This window comes from Porites lutea, chromosome 1, assembly GCF_958299795.1.
Source record: "Porites lutea chromosome 1, jaPorLute2.1, whole genome shotgun sequence".
Classification (NCBI taxonomy): domain Eukaryota; kingdom Metazoa; phylum Cnidaria; class Anthozoa; order Scleractinia; family Poritidae; genus Porites; species Porites lutea.
Window position 1 is genome coordinate 41,653,268 of NC_133201.1, and position 23,455 is coordinate 41,676,722.

At 39.9% G+C, this 23,455-nt stretch overlaps 1 protein-coding gene across 1 annotated transcript; it reads right to left on the bottom strand.

Annotated features, from left to right (window-relative positions):
* Nucleotides 1-1,558: 1,558 nt before the first annotated feature.
* On the bottom strand, nucleotides 1,559-23,455 carry LOC140929876 (uncharacterized). Its single transcript, XM_073379578.1, has 4 exons — nucleotides 23,314-23,455; nucleotides 3,110-5,272; nucleotides 2,690-2,956; nucleotides 1,559-1,809 (listed from the first exon to the last, which is right to left on the bottom strand). Exons 1-4 carry the CDS (start codon nucleotides 23,453-23,455, stop codon nucleotides 1,559-1,561), a joined length of 2,823 nt encoding a protein of 940 aa, XP_073235679.1.

Below are 23,455 nucleotides of genomic sequence, written 5' to 3' on the forward strand. Positions count from 1 at the left end.
ACCTGATACTAAAGGGTGTGTTTTGCGCAATTAATCCCTTTGAACAAGTGCTTGTCCAAAGGGTGCAAATTATCACTCTAGCTACGCACCTACGTACCTATTGTAGGTCACGATTTCCGGTGTCGGTGATTATCGATGACTTGTATTTTAAAATTTCATGTCGAGTTTCTACTTCAATGAAAGCACGACAATTCGGTCGCATACAGTGGGATAGCTTAAAAAACAAGAATCGGTGAAATATCCATATTCAAACTACCCACTGAACAGCAAAGCAAGGCAGAGAAGAGGAAGACGTGACTGAAATATAAGCCGCGAAGCAGGGGCACCCAACCACGGTTACCTCCTAAATGCATTGAAAACACTTTTTGCTTATCCAGAGTACTTTCAAATCTCTAGAAATGCATTCTAAGCGGTGCTATAAAAGTTGTATCTGTTCAGTCGTCCTAGGGCAACTTGAATCTTTTCGAAATCACTTAGGGCCTCAGTATTATTTTCCCGAAAATTTTAGATGCAATTTTAGGTTTTACGAAAGTGAGAATTTTTCTGATTCCTCTCTCCATCGCATTTTCTAATCCGGAAATTTTAGATTTCCTTTTTCTACGAAAAATAGGCGAAGTTGGGGACTGAAATGTGAAAAACTTAACTTTAGAAAATCGAAGGGAATTAATTAGATAAGCTACGAAAACTGTACATGAATGGAACGGCCATCAAGAAATTTTTAGCCTTCCTCAAGTAATAGAAAATTGTAGGCAATTTTTGCTTCTCCGAACAGATATTTTACAGAAAACAGTCGTTCGGTGCCCCTGCCTAAGCTCTATGACATTTTTTTTAGGCACAACCTGTCAACCTTCACAGGAAGGGAGAAGGTTCTTTACTTTTAAGCGAATTCGGTTGTCCACTTACTATTTTAATTAAACAACAACAACAACAGCAACAACATCACATTTTCTTTATGGATGTCCCGGAGCTTTTCTCTATTCCACCCCCCCCCCCCCCCCCCATCCAATAACTAGAAGATCTTCACGCGCCATTTGTTTTAATGACATTGATTGCATCGATTATTACCTTTTCCAAAAAAAATTTTGGAAAAAAAAAATGTTACCCTCGACCCTCGACATGGTACCCTCGCCCTCGACATGGAACCCTCGATCCTCGACCCTCGACAAAAAGATAGACTCACCAAACCGTCAGATCCAGGAAACACATTGGTTACTCGTCCGATTGGCCACTGATGTCGTGGGACATTATCGTCAGTAATAAGTACTAGCTCTCCAGTTTGCAAGTTCCTTTGTGTCTTATGCCACTTCTGGCGTTCTTGTAAAGAGGGAATGTACTCTCTGAGCCAACGCTTCCAATAGTGGTTGGCTAGGAGCTGCGCCTGGCGCCATCGCTTTTGACTAAACTTGTCGCTGTCATCAACCATTTCTGGGGGTAGATTAACCGTGGGACGAATGTTTAAGAAATGACTGGGTGTGAGAGGGTTATCGTCATTCGGGCTCGACGAATTTCTTGTCAGTGGTCTGGAGTTAGCAATTCGTTCAGCTTTAGTAAATACTGTTTAGAGTACCTCTCCGTTGATAAGGCCTTTACCAAGGATAGCCTTCAGGCTCCGCTTCACGGATTTCACAAGTCTTTCCCAGACTCCGGACATGTGCGATGCACCTGGAGGGTGGAACACCCACTTACAGCCTCGCCGCTGCAACTCTCTTCCCACTTTCTCTTTGTCGATTTGTTCAATAGCCTCTTTAATTTCCCGATCAGCCCCAACGAAGTTCGATCCATTGTCGGAGCGAAGCTCCTTCACATGTCCTTTTCGATTGAGAAATCTCGTCAGAACCAAGATAAGTCACCCGTTTCTAGGGACCTAGCGACTTCAAGATGGACGACTCGCGAATTCATACATACAAGATGGCTCCCCATCACTTCTCTGCAACCTCTCCCCTTCCTCTCTTCACGTAAAAAGGGCCAAAATAGTCAACTCCTGAATACGTAAACGGTGGTTCGTACGGGGTCAGCCTAATGTTCAGTAATTCTAGCATTTCTTGAGTCATCCTTGGCGTCGTTCGTTTCTTGCAGGATATACATCTCCCAATAACCTCCTTCACTGGTGCTCTTCCTTTAATCACCCAGAATTGCTCTCGGAGAAGGGGCAATACTTGCTCGACTCCAGAATGTCCATTTCTCTCGCCCACATAACGTATCAGAATCGTAGTGACATGATGTTTTGGCAAGATCATAGGATTCATCGCATCAGAAGCTATAGGAGCTCTCGAAATCCTACCACCAACTCGCAAGACACCATCATCCATGATCAGTGGTTTAAGCTTCACAATATTGCTTGATGCCTTCACTTGTCGCCCAGCTTTGAGGTCCTTCAACTCTTACGGAAACGTTCCCTTCTGTACCATGATAACAACTTCTCGCTTGGCCTTCTCAATTTCTTCTTGACTAATACTCCGTGTGATTTCATATGTGTTTGTCTCTTCCTTTTTCGCAAACCGCTCGAACCACTGCAGAAACTTCAGTATCCAGGCAAATGTGCGAAGGAGAGTGTACCAGCTAAAGTATCGGAACAGAAGACAGTTCAAGGAAGCTGTTGGGTTAACCGTGGTGACGTACACTTCCTTCTTTAATTCAAGTTTCTCTTCCGTAACTTTCTCGAACTTGTTTTCTGGTCAGTGATCCTCACTTCTATGCAAGAAGGATGGGCCTTTCAGCCAGCGTTCATTTTTCAGAAATTCATGCATCTCAAGGCCACGGCTAACATCATCAGCAGGGTTCAATTTACCAGGACAATGTCTCCACTGTTCTGCTGCTGTGAGATCTCGTATCTCTCCAACTCGATTTGCCACATAAGTTTGGAATCGCCTGCTCTCATTGTGGATATAGTTCAGAGTAATCATAGAGTCAGTCCAAAAGACCACTCGCTCAAACGTAAAGTTCAGTTTCTTTCGCACTGCAAGATCAACACGTGCAGCCAACAGAGCTCCCTGCAGCTCAAGGCGAGGAATGCTGACAGTTTTGATCGGGGAATTCCTTTACTTTCCTATAATAAATGCACATTCTATTTTGTCATCAGGGTAGGCAATTCGTAGGTACGTAGAAGTACCGTAGCCAACTTCGGACGCATCGCAGAAATGATGAAGCTGCAGTGTGGCTCCTTCATGGTCAGTCCGACTGAAGTAACATCTGGGGACTTTCACGCTTGCCAAAAGAGGTAGGTTATCTTTCCATCGCAACCATCTTTGGAGGAGTTCTCCTTCAAGGGGTTGATCCCACGCCCTTTTCTTTCTCCACAGATCTTGCATGATTTGCTTCGCAGGCAACATTACAGGCGCAGCAAGGTTCAGTGGGTCGAAGACCGAGCAGATTGTCGATAAAACTCCTCTCATTGTGTTTGTCTTCCCCAGCTCTAAGACCTTAAAACCAAACGTGTCTGACTCTATGTGCCAACGTACTCCAAGTGTTCTGTCGACGGGCAACTCATCAAGATTGACATCTAGAGATGGGTCAGCTCTCTTTGCCCGGGGTATAGTAAACCAAACCTTGCGGTTGTTGCTTACAAATTTTGTCAGATTAAATCCGCCCTTAGCACAAAGTCCTATCAATTGCTCCATAAGCGTGATTGCGTTTTCCGGTGTAAGTACAGATTTTAAGAGATAATCAACATAGAAGTTGTGTCTGAGAGTGTCTATAGTAGAAGGGTCAAAACGTTCTTCATTGTCATCAGCCGTTCTCAAAAGGATAGAGTTAGCTGAGCAAGGTGAGTCTGTGGCTCCAAATATGTGTACTGTCATTGCGTACTCCTGGGGTGCTTCATCTATGCTTCCACTCCCCCACAGAAATCTTAGTGAATCTTGGTCTTCTGGACGGACTTTCACTTGATGGAACATACTCTCAATGTCCCCAACCAGAGCTACATTCTCTTCGCGAAATCTCAACAAGACTCCAACTAAACTGTTTGTGTAATCAGGGCCCTGCAGCAGGTTCTTATTCAAGGATGTTTCCCCGTGTTCATCAAAGACTATCCTGACTTTGTTTGGCTTGTTGCTGCTGGTGACTGCAAAATGGGGAAGATACCAGGTTCTGGGACCGGATTTGGAAGCTTCTTCGTCTGACAGTTTACGGGCGTGTCCCTTTGCTATGTAATCTTCCATGGTAGCACGATATTTCTCTTGAAGACTAGAATCTGTATGGAACTTTCGTCTTAAACTTTGCAATCTTATTTCTGCTTCCCTGCGGTTGTTCGGCAGCTGAACATCATCTCTTCTCCACAACAGCCCCGTCTCATAGTGATCATCAGCAGTAAGTTTCGTTGTTCTCTCTAGGATGTCCACTGCACGCATATCCTCTCTGGACAAAATGAGGTCTTGACGCCTACAATCTGCTCCGCCATCCGTTTTGGTCTTCAACGCGCCTTTCGTTCCAAAACCCTCAACTTTCCAAAACGTCTCCCCTTGGTCATGTAAATTCTTATCACATGTGACAAAGTTCACTGAAATGTTCCTATGGTTCTGTGAATCATGAATTCCAGTTATGATCCAGCCTAAAGGTCCTCGCAGAGCTTGCAGCTGGCTATCGGGCTTATTCGACTTCCGAACTTCAAAAACTTCATGTGCTTTACTGACATCCTTTCTAATGAGTACTGACACATTTCTCAACTTCACTGCAGGTATTTCAATGTCCACTAGGTGTGAGTGTGATCTCCTGTCAATATCTTCAGGAAGGCACTTCTCTGCGATGTTGAACTTCTCTGTTACAAGCCCTTCTTCAACAGTGATGACTTCTCCTTCTCCAGTAGCGGACTGCAACTTGAATTCCACAACTTCAAACTCTTCATCTTCTTGTTCCAAAAGCGTGCTAACAGACACCACCTCCTTCCGACCTTTCAGGTCAAGTTCCTTGGCGACGTCGGAACTGATCATGGTTCCACGTGAGCCATTGTCTATCAATCCGTAAGTGGTGATAGACTTGCCATCTGACGATGATATTTTTACAGGTATCACATGAAGCAGGATGGTCTTCTTCTTTGTCGGCTCTGTCACGATTGCATACTGCACTGTGCTCCTAACTTCAGTAGACTTTGGCTGCTCACCATTCCCTGTGGTTGGTGTCTTTCCGGTAGGTTGTGGTCTTCCTTCACGGGTTTGATTCCCTGCCTTAGTTTCAGCAGTGTCTCTCCTTGGGGGGTTGTTAAGAAGTCTGTGGTGTCGTTTGTCACTCCCACACGGACAGAACCTTTGGGGCACACCTGCCCCTATGATGTCCTGGTCTCATAGAAACATGACACAACCTATGACGTTTCACAATATCCCAGCGGCTTTGGAGATCTTTGTTTAGTAATTCAGGACATGAAGCCAGTTCGTGTGATCCTGAGCAGCGCAAACAGTTCTACACGGCGGGTGGGGGCTTACTGTGTCTATCACCTGTCCCAAGTTTTCCTCCTGTGTCTTCCGTGTATTTGGAGGGGCTTATACATGGAAGGGCTTATTTTCGGAATTTTACGGTATTATCGCTTAGGTTGAGTGGGAGATCGAGACGCGAAAGAATCTAGGAAATCTGTGAGCGTAAATCTATTAAAGTAAATTTGTAGACAACATTATCGAGGGTGCCAGTATTTGTCGGAAACCCGTTCACGACTACCTAGACTATACAGAATTACCGTAGTGCATGAAAACGATAAGTTAACCAGAAAAGACAGCGAACAGCTTATAAGAGAAAATAATTAAACCCACTACAATATACTGAACTCATCACATCACGATACACGGGCCTCATTCAACCGAGACTAATAGAGATGATTTTTTTTTCTTTTCTAAAGATTACTCCCAGGTTATTTCAATCGTTTTAATCATTTTAACGTGATATGGGCATGAGGCTGGGTCAAAGTGCTGATGACACGAACTTAAATTGTTTTTTGTTCAAGCCATTCATCTCGAAGCTCAATAACTGACCTTGATATTTAGTTAAAACTCTACAATCATATACTTCATCTGCTCACATTTACAGTGTACGTATTCAGAACACTTTCAGTAAAATACGGGTTGTGTACATATCAGTGTCATGGGCGAGTTAAATCAATTTATATAGGTTTTTTTCAAGTTCCCATTTTCAATGGCTTTTTGTTTACACCTCAGTAAAAGGTATGCATGTTAAAGTGAGCTGTGAACTTTCAAAGTTTATCGAAACTCGCTAATGTTAACATCAATCGTGCTTGTTAAATAGGCGGATACACAGAAATTAGGAGAAACATAACACTCGATCACGCACAAATTTAATGATACAGATACAAACAAAAGCAAAAACTGTGGGCCACATTGAGAACAACTGTAAGCTCTAGGATGCTAAGTCACCAAATCTTGTACTTGTAAGTAACATCAAGAGCCATAATGGGACTGTCCCATTATGGCGCTTGGTAACATTCCTTAGTACTTTATTTCTCTCAGGTTGGTATTTGAAGCTCCCGGTGAAGCTTTGCGTTCTCGAAGCTTCGCCGCTTCTTTGCCCTCTCGCCAATGAGGCGAAATTCTTAAAGTTCCTGTTTTCGTCGAACGAGTCCTCTTAATCCTAATCCGAAATTTAGACCTTCAAAGAGGCGTGTGTTGCATTAAACAGAAATTAATCAATCTTTAAACAGACTCTGCGAAGATGCATAGACAAACGTGCTTTATGGATCAGGCAACGCCCTCTGCGTTACTGGGTTAATAATTGAACGCGTTCATTATTCTACGTAGGAAAATACCCATTTTATCAACTGGGCGTGCCTTGAGGCAGCCCAGTTAACTAAGAAACTAAATATTTGCCGGGGGTCTTAGTTCAAGTGGTTCAAGTGGTTTTGGCCTGAAAAACAAGGGCCATTTCCCAGATCTCTACTTGAGGACCTGCTGGAGGTGAGATCAGGTCTTTATTCTTCACGCCTGTAACGTCCAGGGAGAGGCACATGCAGTACCAGTCGGCTACACCTTGTACAAAACTTTTTATATTATATAGCTGGTTCTCTGAGAGTTGGCAAAATAATGGGAATCCTTAAACTCGTTCCCAATGTCCTCCCCCGGACCGAGAAAGACGAGTAGGTGAGGACCCTGTGTTCCGAGTGGCTACTCGAGCGAACAAGATGTGTAATTTATCCTTTATCGACCAAACTTGTTCTGTTGTTCTGTCAAGATGGCTGGACTGAGTGGCCTCTCTTTGTTTTGGCGTTTTTGCTTACCGGAAGTTCCCATAAAAACGACTTGGCCAATATCCAGCCAACTTGACTTCACGCTAAGCCTCTTAAACGCATGACTCAAAATCACTCGTTCCAGGATGAAAAATGGAACTGATTTGTACAAATATGTAGTAAACGCGATTCCGGGACGAAATTTGCCAGTCCTGAATTTTGCTTACCATTTGCCCAAACCGTGAACCGACCAGTTTCCCATGTAAATGGTAAACAACCATGATTTTGCACTATATGAGAAGGGTGAAAACTACGATACTGAGAAAACAGCTGATCCCTGCTCTAGCGCACACAAGCCAATCATGCAAAAAGATACTCACGTCTCTATTTAACTTGAGAGATATGCATGAGTGTAAATAGAGATCTTTAAAAAGAATTCAAAAAGGCTTTTGTTGATGACTCACTGCTTATTACTCATTGAAGGCAACACCTTAAAGCAAACCGGAACGACTGTGCTGTAAGTTTTTAGAGGTCAGCGTTCACTTGGCTATTAAGTCCTCAACCACTGCTCCCCCACCCTCGCCCCCCTCCCCCTCCCCCCCTCTCGCCCCTTCAGGACTTCTACAACTCGGGCTTCAAAGGTCATAGATAGAGTTGGATAGAACGTCTGAAGACCTCTCCGGGACAAACGTTGATCTTCACATGCGACGAGTAAAGTAATAAATTAAAAATTCGCAGCATATGTATTTAACCTTGTTCTGGAGAAACTTTATTAAAACCGGCTCTTTGGTGATGATGATGATGATGATGATGAAACTTTATTAAGGTGTCTAAAGAAGCCTCCTAGCTTAGGCTAAAATCCTATGCTAATTAGGGGAAACAAAATAAATAAATATAAATTAAGGTAAAAAAAATATTTACATATAAGTGCAGGTATGAAAAAAAAAAAAAAAAGATTCAGTTGATTGGTTTGACGCGTCCTAAGTTCGACGTCTGACCCAACTGACGATCTTAACTTAATAAGGTCGACCCAAATTAGAGTTTGGTTCGCCTCATGAAAAGTTCGACGTTTGACCTAGACCTTAAACGACTTAAAATTAAAAGGAAATTACTCACAGTTCATAGCACAAAAGCTAACACCATTGGAATAAATCTATAAGACTTAATAAATTACAACCGCAAAACTGCGCACTAAAAAGAGGCATGTGAAAAAACATAAACGTGAATCCTAAATATCGAAAGGAAAAGGCTATGAAGAAAGATCTGAGGAACGCTAACAAACCTTCATAAAGCCTTCATAAAGAAACATTAATGACTATAAACGCATATCTGTTTGGAGAAGCAAAAAATGCGTAGAATTTTTTATAGCTTGAGGAAGGCTAAAAATTTCTAGATGACCGTTCTATTCATATACAATTTTTGAAGCTTAATATGTAATAATTCCCCACGATTTTCTGAAGTTTAATTTTTCCCTTTTCACTCCGCAGGTTAAGCTCTTTTTCGTAGAGAAAGGAAAACCTGAAATTTTCGGAATCAAAAATGCGATGCAGAGAGGAATCAGAAAAATTCTCACTTTCGTAAATCCTTAAATTGCAGCTAAAATTTGTATAGGTAATAGCATGATTTGTAGTGATATTTGGCATTAACACCACCGGTGATATAGCCTGTTCCAGGCGTTCAGATAGTAGAGCGCGGCCCCCCCGTTTCCCCCCCCCCCTCGTTTTCCCGGTGTACAACTTAACTCGCAACCGCCGCGCTCTACTATCTGAACGCCTGGAACAGGCTACGAGTAATATTTTGAAATTGTGTACGTAGTTTCACGAGCCGCTAGGCGAGTGAAATTTGAGACAATTTTGAAATATCTCGAGTGGTATTTATGCCAAATATCACTACAAATCATGCTATTATTTGTTTATACTACTACCCACAAAAGGTTTGTAATTTTCGCGTGTAGGTATTTCAAATTAAGCTGAAATACCACTGCTCTAAGCCAATCAAATTGCAGAAATTTCTCATGTAGTAGTATAATCGGGAAAATAATACTAAAGAACTTGTAATTTCGAAAAGACTCAAGTTGCCCTAGGATGACCAAACAGATATAAATTTTTTAGCGCCACTTAGAATAATAATAATAATTATTATTTATTAGGCGCAAAATAGCATTCAAATATATGATCTAATGCGCACTAACAAAAAATAAAAATGAAATAGAATAAAAATAAATAATAAATAAAAAGCCCTAAAAATTTTGTATAAACTTCTCTATAAGCACAATTAAAAAGGCAATTTTAAGATTCAATTAAAAAATGTATTGAAACTAAGTAATTGAAATCATCTTAAAAACGTCAATCGACAAGTCATTCATGAGTCTTATATCTATAAATCATAGAATACATTTCTAGAGATCTAAAAGTACTCTGGATAACCTAAAGAGTGTCTTCAATGCATTTAGGGGGAAACCGTCATTGGGTGCCCCTGACAAATCTTAAATATCATGTGTGGCGTAATAGGCTCTTTCTTGACAAGAGAATTAGAGACTAAAGACTGCTTTTGGCTGACTCCAAAATAGTTGTCACAAGACTAGATTCGCACGGGTTTGGATTCCCGAAAATATTATGAGCCCAACAAACGCCAAACACGGCAGCCTCAACTGACGAATACAAAGAATTGCTTTGAATCAAAAATTCCAAATAAGTAGCCACTGAAATACTGTTAGCTAGACGGAAGGACATTGCGAAACATAAGCAACTAATGAAGATCTCCCAAACAACAACAAAACTTTGAACGTATCTACAATGGAGGTAAAAAATGTTGGGACCTTTCCAGACTTTCCAGTGATATTACTAAAACTAGCGACCCCTCCCCTCCCACCAAATTTGAATTTGGAGCAAAATGGGTGAAAATGAGTGCTTTTTTTTGGCCACAACATTGCTAGGGGAAGTGGGGGGACGACAGGATGAACCCAAAGCCGAACAAAAGATTGTCCTTAGGAGCAGGGTCCTACGTAACAATTGCTTGGAAGGGCTTTTCACACAGTCCCAAGTTCTTTTGTCCTCCATTGTCTACAATTGATTTAGAGCGCTAAAATGAATTTTTCGTCATCTTTCACTACAAAAATATAGGAAAACTTTTTCATTAGAACTGTTAAAGTGTAGTTTTTTAGTAAAATGCTTTCTATACGCTGCAGCTGATCTGTCTGATCAGTCTAAAGAGTTACGGATACCTTGCCAAACGGGGGTATTCGGCGTGGATGTTCAAAAAGGGACTAAGTGATTATTTGAACGACGTGTTTTGGATTGAGCTCTTAAAGGCATTTAATCCTGGTAATACCTATTTTTACTATCTGAGAAGATGCACTTAGAAGACACAAAAGACATTTCTGAGCCAAGCCAGAATACGACCCTTTTTATACCCTACAAACTAACATTCTCTAAGGCCCGGCCCAGATATACTTAGAGCGCGCTCTGTAGGTTCTGCGTCAACGTGTGAACACGACGGAGACATGAAAAAATTTCAGAAGATTGTCTTACACTTTGGCGATCAAACAGCCAAATTAAACGGTGAGCATAATTCCCTGTGACTTCTGCTTCGCTAACATTATTCTGTTGACTGCTCCCAACATATCTGCCCTGATATTGCCGGAAATTACTATGCGTGACCTATTCTATACTTAACGTTACTCCACAGTTCTCACAGTTCTCACCTGTAAAAGAATATTTTCCTGCGTTTGACACAGTGATAAGCAAATTATGTGCTTTCACATATTGTATCTCATCTAGTCTGAGAGAAAAACGTGCTTGTACTGGAAAGTCTCAAGCATAATAGGTTACTTTTAACAGTTCTCGCCCCTAACTAAATAATAGACAAAATTTCAAACATTATTTTTATACTATAAAAGGGCGAGAACTGTCGTAAATCACTCAACGTTTCTGTTTTATGCGGGCAAATAGTAATAATTCATCGCAAACAAGCATTTTATCACTATGTCGATACAGTTTGATGATAAATCAGATTTCCAAGGACATATCCAAGGACATATAAATCTATATAAATTCACTTAAATAGCCGAGAACTGAAGGCGAGACATGTTAACAGGCGTTCAACTACGCAGTGTAACGCAACCTCGCGATTCCGTTACACTGTCTTATTTGGCATCAATGTTCAAGATACTATAAAATATCTACCATTTGGCATGTCTGGGACTGTAGCCGAAAGTATTACATTGCTTTTTACAAAGACAAGGAAGTAACTTTGCAAACATATAACAGAAAAGTGCTCTGTCTGGTGTTACGGTTAAATGTCGTGATTATTTCAAGCACTCTTAGAGCAAAAGAATAGCTGTTCTGGTCTGAAAAAATATATCATACCGTCGTCAAAAGATCAATTCCAGGATTAAGGTATTCACTGTGTAACAGCTCACAAAGCAACGTCTAGTTTTCTAAACAAAGTGGTTTTCAGACATGTAGCTAATTCTAGTAACCCCAACAGCACAATAAAACAAATAAACATAAACAAGTAATCCACGAGCAAATTGAGTCCCAGTGGAGATAAAACAACCATACTCTGGGCAGTTTCAAAAAACTAGTCCTAGTGGACTCAAAAATTGTCAACAGTCATAAACATGCATCAGTAATAAGCCCCAGTGGACAACAAAAAATAATGCGTAACTACTCAAATGCAAGACCTTGCGTACTCGATCGGATCAGTCCCAGTGGACAAGAAAAGGCAAGTCATAACAATACGAACTAGTTCCAGTAAACTAATGAAATCCTAGTAGTATCGAGCCTCAAAAACTCTCGCTGCGCGATGAGACATTTTGATTTTTCTCTCAGCGAGCCATAAATATACCATCGAGGCGTTTCTCGGGGTATTTTCTGTTTTTCTCTGAAAGTGCCCGATCGGCCACCACTGCTCGAAATATTTCAGTTTCTCTCTGTAAGCCTCCGATCGGACAACGGAGGCTTGCTCGTGTGTACCAGAACCCCTAGTATACATACCACCCCACTAGACGGCAGATCACACGAATTTTACTGTAGCCTATGTAGTATCACACCATGGAAGCAACCTGTACCCCGCTGCAAAAAATGGAAAAGATCAAGAGCTTTCGGCTACGCCCCAGCATTTTCCGGCGGACTGCACTTGAAAAGAAGAAGTTGAGGACAAATCGACGCTGGATATTTCCATGGACAACCGAGCAAAAAAATGGAGATCAGAGATGGTGTATCGTATTCTCTGCCGCAGAAAACCAAAAGATTTTTTCGTGGAGGAAAAAAGCTCTCACGAAATATGTGGTTAAGTATAGACGACGAGAAAAAAGACGAGAAAAACAGAGTATTGAAAAGATGTTTATGTCTGGAAAATCGTTCGTTGATTTCAACAAAAATAAATTTCGATATTATACCCGAAAATGAGTTGGTGGGTGTATCATATGCTCTTACCTCAAGCAGGGGGAGTATCTGTGAAGAGATTGAGAAGGAAATTTTTCACGACGGAATTAGTTTGTACGAGATGCGAAAAGCTATAGTAATAGAAGAGGGTCTCAATGGGGTGGCGGCTTTTACGGTTATCGGCAAAAATTTTGGTTCTTTTACGGCTATCGGTTAATTTTTTTCAGTTACGGTTAACAAAAAAGTTAAAAATTAATTTCTTTTGTTTCAAAGAGTTAAATACTAATAAACCAAGAGAGGATAAAGGGGACAGAGAAAACATCCCCTATACACACCCTATTCCATAGGTAATTCGTTCCGAGTTAGAATCGGTATAAAGTTACCTCGCGCGCTGCGTGGATGTTTCGTGGATTTTTCGCATGACTAAACGCCGTGCAAAACATGTCGGGCGAAAGGAAATGAAAGCGTAAAGAGATCGAGAGTATTTCTGAATATTGAAGCAAAATGAGACGGCGCTCACCTGGGAAAAGGGAATCGCTGGACTTTTTGACAACCCGTGAAATCACTTTAGCTCGAAGTTGTCGTAACCTCAGTGCTTTAATAAAATGAGAAATTTCGCCGGTCTACTGAAACCGGTCGTTTGTATAATAAAGCAAGTAGGACGCCAACTGTTATTTTTGTTGAATAATAAAAGACTAATAAAACAATAAAAAATATCAAACCAGAAATTGCTCTCTTCAAACTGTAAATTATAAATGATCCTAAGAGAAAATTCGGTGTGTTAAGGATTTCCCTACTGTACTGTTAGCTCTATACAAGAGAGGAAGGGCGATTCTTTTTTAATTTCCGTTTCGCTGACACAGCTTTAGCAGAAATCTCTCTTTAGTCGTTTTGATCGACAAAATAAATAGCAATATCGCTCGCCGCGCCTTCCGCCATATTTTTCTGCGTCAATTCGTGAAGAACGCGTGGCTCTGAGCGTGGGTCATCCACGCGGAACACATTCGCGCTATGTGATTGGCTGTTCTCTAATCCCCCTTGGGATCTATTATCTTAAAAATAACTCGAGACGAATTGCCTATGGAATAGGGTGTAGGGGATGCCTTCTCCGTCCCCTTTATCCTCTCTTGTAATAAACGTGTATTTTTGTATCTTTAAAGCAACATAAAGGTCTTAGAATTATCTCGGGATAAAATGAGCTATTCTTTTGAAAAATTTTAACATTTGATAGATCATACTTTTATAAAGTATTCTACTTCTAATATTATTTTACACATAGAAATGTCAACAGTCAATTTGAAAATAATCTTTGTGAAAAAGCAAAAGCAGACACGCGAACGCCCAACTCAAGGCTGGGGAGCGACATTCATTTATAACAGAAGAGGTCGTTTTCACACTTGAGACGGATTATTCGTGTGAGAAGGGTTATCAGTTTGATAATTCGAGTCAGATGGGTAATACGTCTTAATTTGAAAATGAAATGGTTTTAATTTTAGATGAACAATCCGCCTGACTTCATCTATCAATTTTGACAGACAGTTTGTAGATGGATTATCCGTTTCAGATAGCCTGTGTACAGCCGCCCCCTTCTCTCCGAAAAAATCGGAGAAGGGGTGTCTGTGGGGAAGGGGGACGAGTGTACACAGGCTAGTCTTAGACGGATGATCCATTTCTAGCTCTTGTGTGAAAACGGCCAACAACAAAATGCCCGTTTCCAGTGTTTTTAAAGACAGCGAAGGACTGTACACAACGACTGTCTGCCGTTGCCTTGTCTGTGGGCCTCATTATTAGGCGCGGCAAATGCGTTTCTGGTGACGTGTCCGAGCGAGTTTTTTTTCTCAGATACGCCACTGAGATACCTTGACCGAGACTGCGTCGGAAGACCACGTACAGGGACTAGGCATGGCAATGTCTACCGTAGCGTCAAAGAAAATCAGGGAATTGTTGTTCACCGGCAACGTCTTTTACAAACAGTGGCATCTCTGCGTGTTGTTTCACTAGTACTTGGACGGCACAACCTCCTGAAAATCTCCAATATTAATCCCCAGCAAGAAGCCAGATTTTCGGCATGGAAAAAATTAGTTCCCCGAGTGAGCGGCGGAAATGGAGCCTAGGTCTAGGTCAACAACTAAGAGGCGCTTGGCCTAACATGCGTACGGAGTCGAAGTACCCGGGAAACAAAAAACGCAACCATAAGTGAGTTTAGAACTTTCCTTAAAATTAACAAATCTAGGGAACAATTTTTTTTACGGTCAACTCTTTTTTACGCTATTGACGGCTAACGGTTAAAATTTTTCAATTTTTACGGCTATCGACTAAATTTTTGGCCGTTTTACGCCTATCGGTTAACCCCATTGAGACCCTCATAGAAGAAACGCTGAATGATAGGTTTTTTATGTGATACAAAAAAATAAAAGGAAGTTATAATCTGCATAGCTATACCTCGAGGTATATATGTCTCACTGGGCCTAGAACCTACTTCGCTATAAGCTAGACAAAGAAACAAGAAATAATTTGAGGTGACTCTTATTGGACTTAACAGAATACCGTAATAAAAATGAAAGAAAAAATGAAAACAGTAATTCCACCCATTTAAAGCGTGCGTTTTCCAAAGGCTCATGGCTTGATTCACTTTGGACAGTTAACCGTTTTAAAACGGCTGACAAACGTTTGGCCTCGAGAACCGCGCAAAATATATTTTTACTCTCAGCAGTTTTATATATAGTTTGTGAGGGAGACAATTTATAATTTATAATTGAGTATTTGAACTGCTTGGAGAAGTCTTATGAATTTCTACCTGCATAAAGGTCATAATAACTTAAATCTTTGTCTTATATGCATAGTATATAGGTTTTTTTTTTTTCAGTTAGCTAGTTCTTGATAGCGAGTTTATGTTTTATCGATTAATAATCAGCTGTGTTGACCACTGTATTCAACAGTCAGGCGCGAGCGAAAATGTTGCAAATGCTATTCAATTTCCGTCAGGAAATGAACGACTACTGATTTTGAAACAAATCTATATAGTTGGAAAGTAGGACATAATTTTCACGGAATTTCCTGACACTTTCGCGCGCTATCAGTAGAGAAAGATATGTCTAACGATAATGAGAAAACCATTTCAATATTGTCAGTAGCAGAAAACGGAACAATGTATTTCAAATTTACCCTTTAGCACTTTTTACTTTGGGTTCAATCTGAGTGATATAGGGGTGGAAATAATATAAGATGTACCATAAATAGCTTTAAAACAAACGGGAAAAACCCGAACCTATATTAGGCTAACCTGAGATCAGGCGTTTTTTTTTTTTGGCTTCTTTGTTTCTTTGGCTCGAGAGGGGGAAAAAATAACGCCTGATACATTCATTTAACAAGCCGTTAACCGCCCTCTCATTTACATAATCTAACGTCTCCTAGACCATTCATGTTATTAGCCAATAAGCGTTTACCATACGGGAATCAAATTTTGCCGCGAATAATGTCTCTTTTGAAATCAATTTTAGAGAAAAGAAAATTTTTAAGTACGTCCACGTTCAGATGGCGCTTCCTATCAAGAATTTTAAATTTGTTCAAATACTGCTAGCTGGAGCTGCCGTACCTTTATTCAACAGCTACAAATAATAAAGAATTTAGTGGTTAAAAGCTCGTTGACTACGTTCTGTGCAGCAGTGAAAAAAAAAAATAGGCTGAAGCACTATATTTTACGAACTGAAAGGTGTTGTGAAAGCGAAGATCAGAATAATTCGCAGGTTTCTGAAGGAGGAATTACAGTCAAACCAGGTCAAGATTCCATTCATGAATTGATTATTTGAAAAGTGAACCCGTTTGTCGCTTCTGTAACTTGAAGCAACTTTTTAGTATACGATGAGATGGAAAATATTTCAATGGGTGAAATTTCTATTTAGTCATTCTTCAAATTCAAGAAAACTTAGCCGACAGAAATTTTATAACGAACTCGCGTGTGTATTCACTGCTGATGACGCAAGCAAAAATGCAGACTGAAATCAACAACAACTAACGGATGGCGGCATTTTGGCCAATTGGAACAGCGCAAATCATCCGTATTGTTTCCCATCCAATCAGAAAAAAGTCCAGATTTTGCCTTTTTAACATGTGATCCGACAAAGAAATGTATCATGCCCTCTTCCCGTGAGAGACATAAAGGGATAATAGGGAGACGGCATGATCTCAGGCTAATATTAGGCCAGAGGAACACTTACAAGTCCATTATTCAGAAATAAAAAAAAATACGAAAGCTTTTCCTTGTAATAATTATTATTTTAAGTCTCTCGGGCCGAATGTAGTTTTAACCTCGTGCAATTCCTCAGTCTTAATCAGCAAGCCCTAGGGCCTAGATGCTATCTGTTTCTCATTTTATCTCTAACGATGGTGGGATACTCTGGGTATTGTCTGAAGATCAAATTATGTAAAAGGGGAGTTCTGGGGGAAAAAAATTCCGGAAGAAACCTTAAGGGAATACCGCGACCATTGTATATGATAATTCTTTTCATTATTTATTCAAAATATTTATCCGTTTCTCATTGGCTAAAATCCTACGCATTCTTCATCATAACCGGCTATTGTCGACCAAATTTGAAAGAATTTTGCGATTTGTGAAAAATGATGTCAACTGTGCCGCAAAATTGCCTGAGATTATTGAACATTTAACCGAAAAGACCTGGCGAAGAAGTTGCTTTGGTAGTGAGTACAAAATAGCGGAACATTTCACCCTTTTCAAGAGGAAGAAATAGGCGAACTGCTGGCTAAAAAAATAGCAACAACAGCAAGAAGACAACTCGACACGGACGACATGTTGCTATTTGGAGAATATTTACACAACTGAACAACCCTTTCTCTCTTAAATTTGCCAATATAAACATGCACTACCTCAATGAAAGGTTAAAGTTAGATACCCTTTTTGGTCTGCATGTTTTTCCATTTGCTCTAGCCTCACGTGATTTTTTTAACTCTTAGGCTCGAAATGGATGTTTTAATGGAAGAACTCGTCCCAAAATATCTTATGACGGATCTCAAACAGCTACCAAATCACTGAAATGCAATCACTCATAAAAACATGTAAGATCAAAATCGGGCTGATCTAAACAGACTTAGAATTAGTTTCCTCAGGCAAGTTATTAGGAATTCAGACAACCTAACGAGTCACACAAGCTACAAACACGGCAATTGTAAAAACTCGCCAAAAAATCAAACCATAAAAAACTACTTAGTTTCGCTGATACAATACATTTATTGACACTCAGTTAACTGTTTACAGTACTAAAAGTTCACAAATTTCAAAGTAAAATGGCAGTCCTTGAGATCAACCCCTAATAAGCATTCTACAATTAATCCCCAATTCAACTAAGACTAAGAAACAAATAAATTTGCTTAACTTTTATTGTGCATAGAAGTCACTGTTTGGTTCTGAAATCTCATCCGTCCAGGGTTTGTTCTATATACTCCAAGGTGATATTCGTTAAAATAACTTTCAGAGCTAGTTGAATCTCGTCAAAATAGCGTCTTGAAACTTGCGCAAGTCAAAACCCCAACGCAGATTTCTTTTTTCGCAACCCGGAACTATTTTGTACTGAGGCTTGAATCTGGCTAGTTGTAGTTGTTATTTTACCATCCACATGCGCTGGTACTGGCGCATTATTAAAAGTTTTCCTGGCCACAGCGAAAATCACTCCACTCAGCTCAGATGTAAGTAACAAACTATTGCAGTCACACTTTTCTTTGATAAATAACCGCGACTCCCAGCTCGCATGTCTCTAAATAAGTTGCCAGGTTTTCAGATTAGAAGCCACTATAAGGTCGCTTCTCAGAGATCTCAACGATCCCGCGCCACTTTGCACGATGTATTTTTCGATCTCATCGCAAATTGCTTTTCTTCGAATGTTGGGTGCATTTAGTCTGTACATGAATTCGTCAGGTTTCAAAATTTCCGTGGACGATTGTTCATCCGCTATTATTTCTTCTCGTACTCTACTACCCTCTCTACTAAAGAAGGCCCTTACCACTGTTTTTAGCTTAAAGGTCTCTGAGTAGAGAGTTCGCTTAAACTTTTGCGTTTTTGAAGCGATGAGATTCATGGTTTCGTTTTCTGTAATTACTACTTGTCTTGGTTTGTATTCGTCTTTTCCGTTTTCCCTACTTTGTAAGGCCAAAGGTTGTTTTTGTCTCTCAGATTGTTCCATTTCATCCCCGATTCCATGGTAAATAGAACAGGATCTCTCATTCCATGCACGTTTAATGAAATCGTGGTTCCTTTTGCATCTTTCCCTCTTAAATCCTGAAGAGACACATTTCTGATGCCGACTTGAAAGTTTTTTCGCTGTAGACGGTTCCTCTCTCATTGTTTTCACGCGACTCAACTTGAGGTGTAAGTGATAGATTGAAATGATTTTACCCACCTTGCAGAGCACTTAAATGCGATGCTGAATCTATTCGTGCCACCATTGAGTAATTACTATAAAAATAGCGTCAATTAATTATAAATTCACATCCGAATATGTGAAAACAATAATTTATCGTATATCACATGTTCTAGGTAAAGAAGTTGATTATTTATTAAACGTAAAACGCCTCGAATAAAAGAGTATATGCTTGGCAAAACACAGAAATACATTAGTGTAAAACAAAATTATTTAGCTTAATTTAAAGAAACTGCTCTTTCTTCAGTCATAATTAAAATTAACTTTATTTAAAAATACTTCTGACGACGTCCAAGTGCCCACTTGCCTGCAGTATAGATAGATAGAGATAAAAAACCTTTAATTCGCCATTCGCATGCATGTGTTTATCATTTTTCTCACAGGGTACATTAAATCATTAAGCAGGGATGATCTGGAAATTTTATGAAATACTTCTAAGTTGTGGGTTTCGTTTCAGTGTGGTTCCAGTGTAAAAGAAAAACCTAAATGCCAACTTGCGTCTAGTTCAACGAACCTAAAAACAATTTTTTGGCCCGGGAATGTTTTTATTACTTTGTCGAGAAATAAAGCCTTTCTGATAAAATCTGGTACTCCTATACCGTTAATGCTTTTAATTTTAATAGAGTAAAGCCTAAAGCACTGTCCTAAAAAAGTGGTTGACATTTTGCATGACTCTGTTTTCGGATTTGTGCCTTTTCCTGATACAGACTGACTGTGCCTCGCTACGAGCCATTATTCCCCTAGCTGAATATTAGGGAAGCACGCGCGAGCGTGGAGCTCCATAACTAAGAAAATTTGGTAAACTATCCATCCGAGAAAATTTGGTTATGAGGTCACCGTGCGTACGTCCGTACGTACGTCACTACGGACGTTCCCGGTAGAGGTAAGTAGAAACGGATTCCCCCTCTCTTCCTTAGAGAGTTTTGTCCCCTAATTGTTTCAAAAGGCTTAAGAAATGATTGACAAATCAAAATCTGTCAACTGAACAAATGTTTGGTGGATTTTAGGGGTCGACCATTTGACTTTTGAGGGGGTTATAGCTGATTTCAGAAAAAAATATCCCGCAGACGGATTTCGAGGGGAAAAAGCTTGCAAGGATATAACTGGGAAAAATAATATCCTGCACTGAAGAAATATCGCTCATGCCGTATACAATGCTGAAACTGAAATCTTACACTGTTGTATGTCAGGGAAAAAAATTCTAACTCCAGAGATTACGCATACCCCCTCCCCCCCCCTCAAAAGTCACATGGTCAACCACATAGGGGGTGGGGGGGAAGGGGGGCTTGGGCACCTTAGTTAATGTCATCCATCAACAAAATGGCTGGCGCTCGTTCATCATGTGGTGGTTTTCAAGACTAAAGTTTTGTATTACAAGATTGATAATACGCCTATAAAAGACACAAATGGAAAGAGAAAGTTCAAAAGAATGCTCAGTTTCCTTTTGTGGACAAATGAGAGCTTTTTGCTAAGAAATTGTCTTTCGAGGAATTCAACCTTGTTTTCTTCACGGCGGATCAGAGCGCTTGGCTTGTTTTGAACCAACCGAGTCAGCGAAAAGAAAGAAAACTACAAAATGAGCATTTGAAATTGATTTTTTGACATGTGCTCAGCGGATTTAACTTGCGTGAACGGATCCACGATCCAGTTAGTGTTACGCGAATTGCTTTTTAGGATTAACTTATGGGTTTTTGAATAAAAATTCTCAAGTAATTAAGTTATTCATCTGTCATTGCTCATTCATAACATTAGCTCAATACACGATCGTGAGTCTTTTAGACACACTTCAGACCGGCTACTCGCCATTCTTGAATTAAAACTAAAGTGTTGTTTTTCAGTGTACATGTTCCATTGAATTACTATTCATTTTCTTATTCATTACTTGCCATTCAAGTATCAGGCGAAGTATTTTGCAGTGTGCTGTCTTTTTTCCTTAACTTGTGCCCTGAATACAGCTGAAACCGCTTGAATGAAGTTTGTTTTCAGTAATATTTGTTTACGGCTTTATATATATATTATCGCTGAAAAGTGAGCTTATCTAAAATATGAAAGAGTTCTTTTCTATTTTAACGACAGACTCGACGGCTTTTCGACCCCAAATTTGCCTTTTTAATTACAAAAAAAAGGTTAAAGATTGGATTATAGTTGTTGTTAGCGAAAAAGGTTATCGTTTGCTTTCCTATGTCTCTCCTCAAAGAAAATATGCACCTTACGGTAAGACTTTCTATCAGATATTATGAGGCTGTATAATGCAAAGGCCACACAAAGCTGTTCGTCAGGGCCCGTTTATAAAAAATAGGAAAATAAAATAAAATAAAGTGGGCTTACAGAAACATAAAAGTCCCTAAGTCGGCCTAATTTTCCTTTTAGGTCTTCCCTTTAAGACAGAAATACTGACCCTAGAAATCGTAACCTGTAAATTGCTGCTACTGAAGAGACCTACAACTTCACATTTTTTTTTTTTAAATTGAGGTTTGTTTGTGGGATACTTTTCTTAATCATTTAGCCCCTCCCTCTAAAGGGGCACTGATGCGAAGGCTCCTTATTTCTTTTCTTCTTTTTTGGCTTAGATTTCGTGCTATTAGTTTAAATTTGATTGCTTTTAGCATAAGTATAGAAACGGAGGCTTCGCTTTTAGCCCGGGCTAAATCTATCTATTAGATATACAGTAGTAGGGTCTTGAGTTTTCGTTCAGGTTCGAACGTAACAGTAAACCAAAGAAAGTCTCTGGTGTAAACCTAATGAATAATGATAAAAGAACAATAAAATATTGCGTCATAAACTATTTCGAAGAATGTTACTTACTCGCGGGGATGAATTTATAAACTAACGTAACTCTGGAGAAGGTAAAGTCTGTTTGCCAAAGCCGGTGAACTATAAGAAAAGTCGATAAATCAAAATGACAGACCAACAGGTCTGCTTAACCAGGGCCCCGGCTCCCTTCTAAATAAAGAAGACCAGACCTCAAGACTAAATCCATGCTAACTGGCTCTCCCTAAAATTCCCTACAACATGTCTGGATTTAATGGAACCAAAATTAGATGTGGAATTGAAAACATTTGAGGCATTATTTTGACAAACTGTTACTGGCGACTTCTACTGAACATTTCCAGTAACAACAATTTGCCGTCTGTCGCCTTCGATTACGGAAGAATTTTCCCAGATGATCGCCTGTTCAACGCCAGAACTGATAATAAAGCTAGATTCAGTAGCAGGGCGAAGAGCGATTAAGGTATTATTGCCGTTTTATCGGAGAGCGAAAGTCGGGGGAGGGGTAAAGATGAAGATAGGTTAAGAAGGACGCCTGATCGCAAGTGTGGGGACAGGGAGGTTAGTGTGCTGAAAGGCTGGCAATATACTTAATGAAATATGTTGAAATTTAACGCTCATGAAATGAAATCACATCTTCATTGATAGCATCTTCTAAGGCTAGTTCTTTCTACATTATGACAAGAAGCGAAGGGTCTGCTACTGGTCTGCTCTTTTAGAATATCCAGACTTTTTTGAGCGGGTACCCGACAAATAAAATATCAACTATGTAAAAAATTATTCTACTCGCAAGTTCAAGTTCAAGTTCAAGTTCAAGTTCAAGTTCATTTATTCACACTTATTCAATTACAATACAACAAAAAGGGAAATAAAAGGAAGAAGTAAAAAACAGAGCTAACTATACATTGAATTAAACATAAAAAAGGAAGAGTGCGTAGCAGCCAAAGGAGCCAAGCTTTCGAGTTGGCTACTACCACAGTGCAGTTACAAGTGGGTGGAGGTTATACGGTACTAATAAAAAAACTATTTGAATTAAATAATTAAATAAATATAACTAAGTAACAGATTAGAGTTGTTCAAGATGCCTCTTAAATTCTGTACTGTTAAACTCTCCACGCGTTTAACTCTCCACCCACCATCTTGCGTCAGTCTCAAGCGGCGGATTAAGCATAATGCATGTAATACAATGCTTCTTCATCATTGCCACTTTCCGTTGTTTGAAGGGGCGAGGGAGTCAAGATGAAGATTTCCTTTGTTCTTGTTTAGAGCTTTTTCTCTCAACATCACTTTCCCTTTTACGCCAAAAATTTGGAAATTTAAACCATTTGAAAACAGTTTCCCAGGCAATTAAAGGATGCAGGCTGCTGCCGCTCTATAAGACCCATAAATGAAAACTCTCAACTTGTTTCCATGTATTTATAGTTGCTTCCTTTAATTGACGGGTATATATTTCTACATGCTATTGGAATGTCTGGTAGCAAAAATAAAAAAAGTGGTCTAGACTTGCGTAAACATAAGGTATAAAAAAGTAACTTGTTTTTATGTGACAGCATTTCTTGCTTCTTACGCACAAACGACACCTGCATCCCCGTGATGGCCACAGCCAATATCTCCTGGGCTTCATCCTGCTTGCGCACAGTTGAACAGTGAAGCTTTTCCTCCGCTACATTCGACATCATCCAACCAAATATTGCCAGTACCTCGACCAT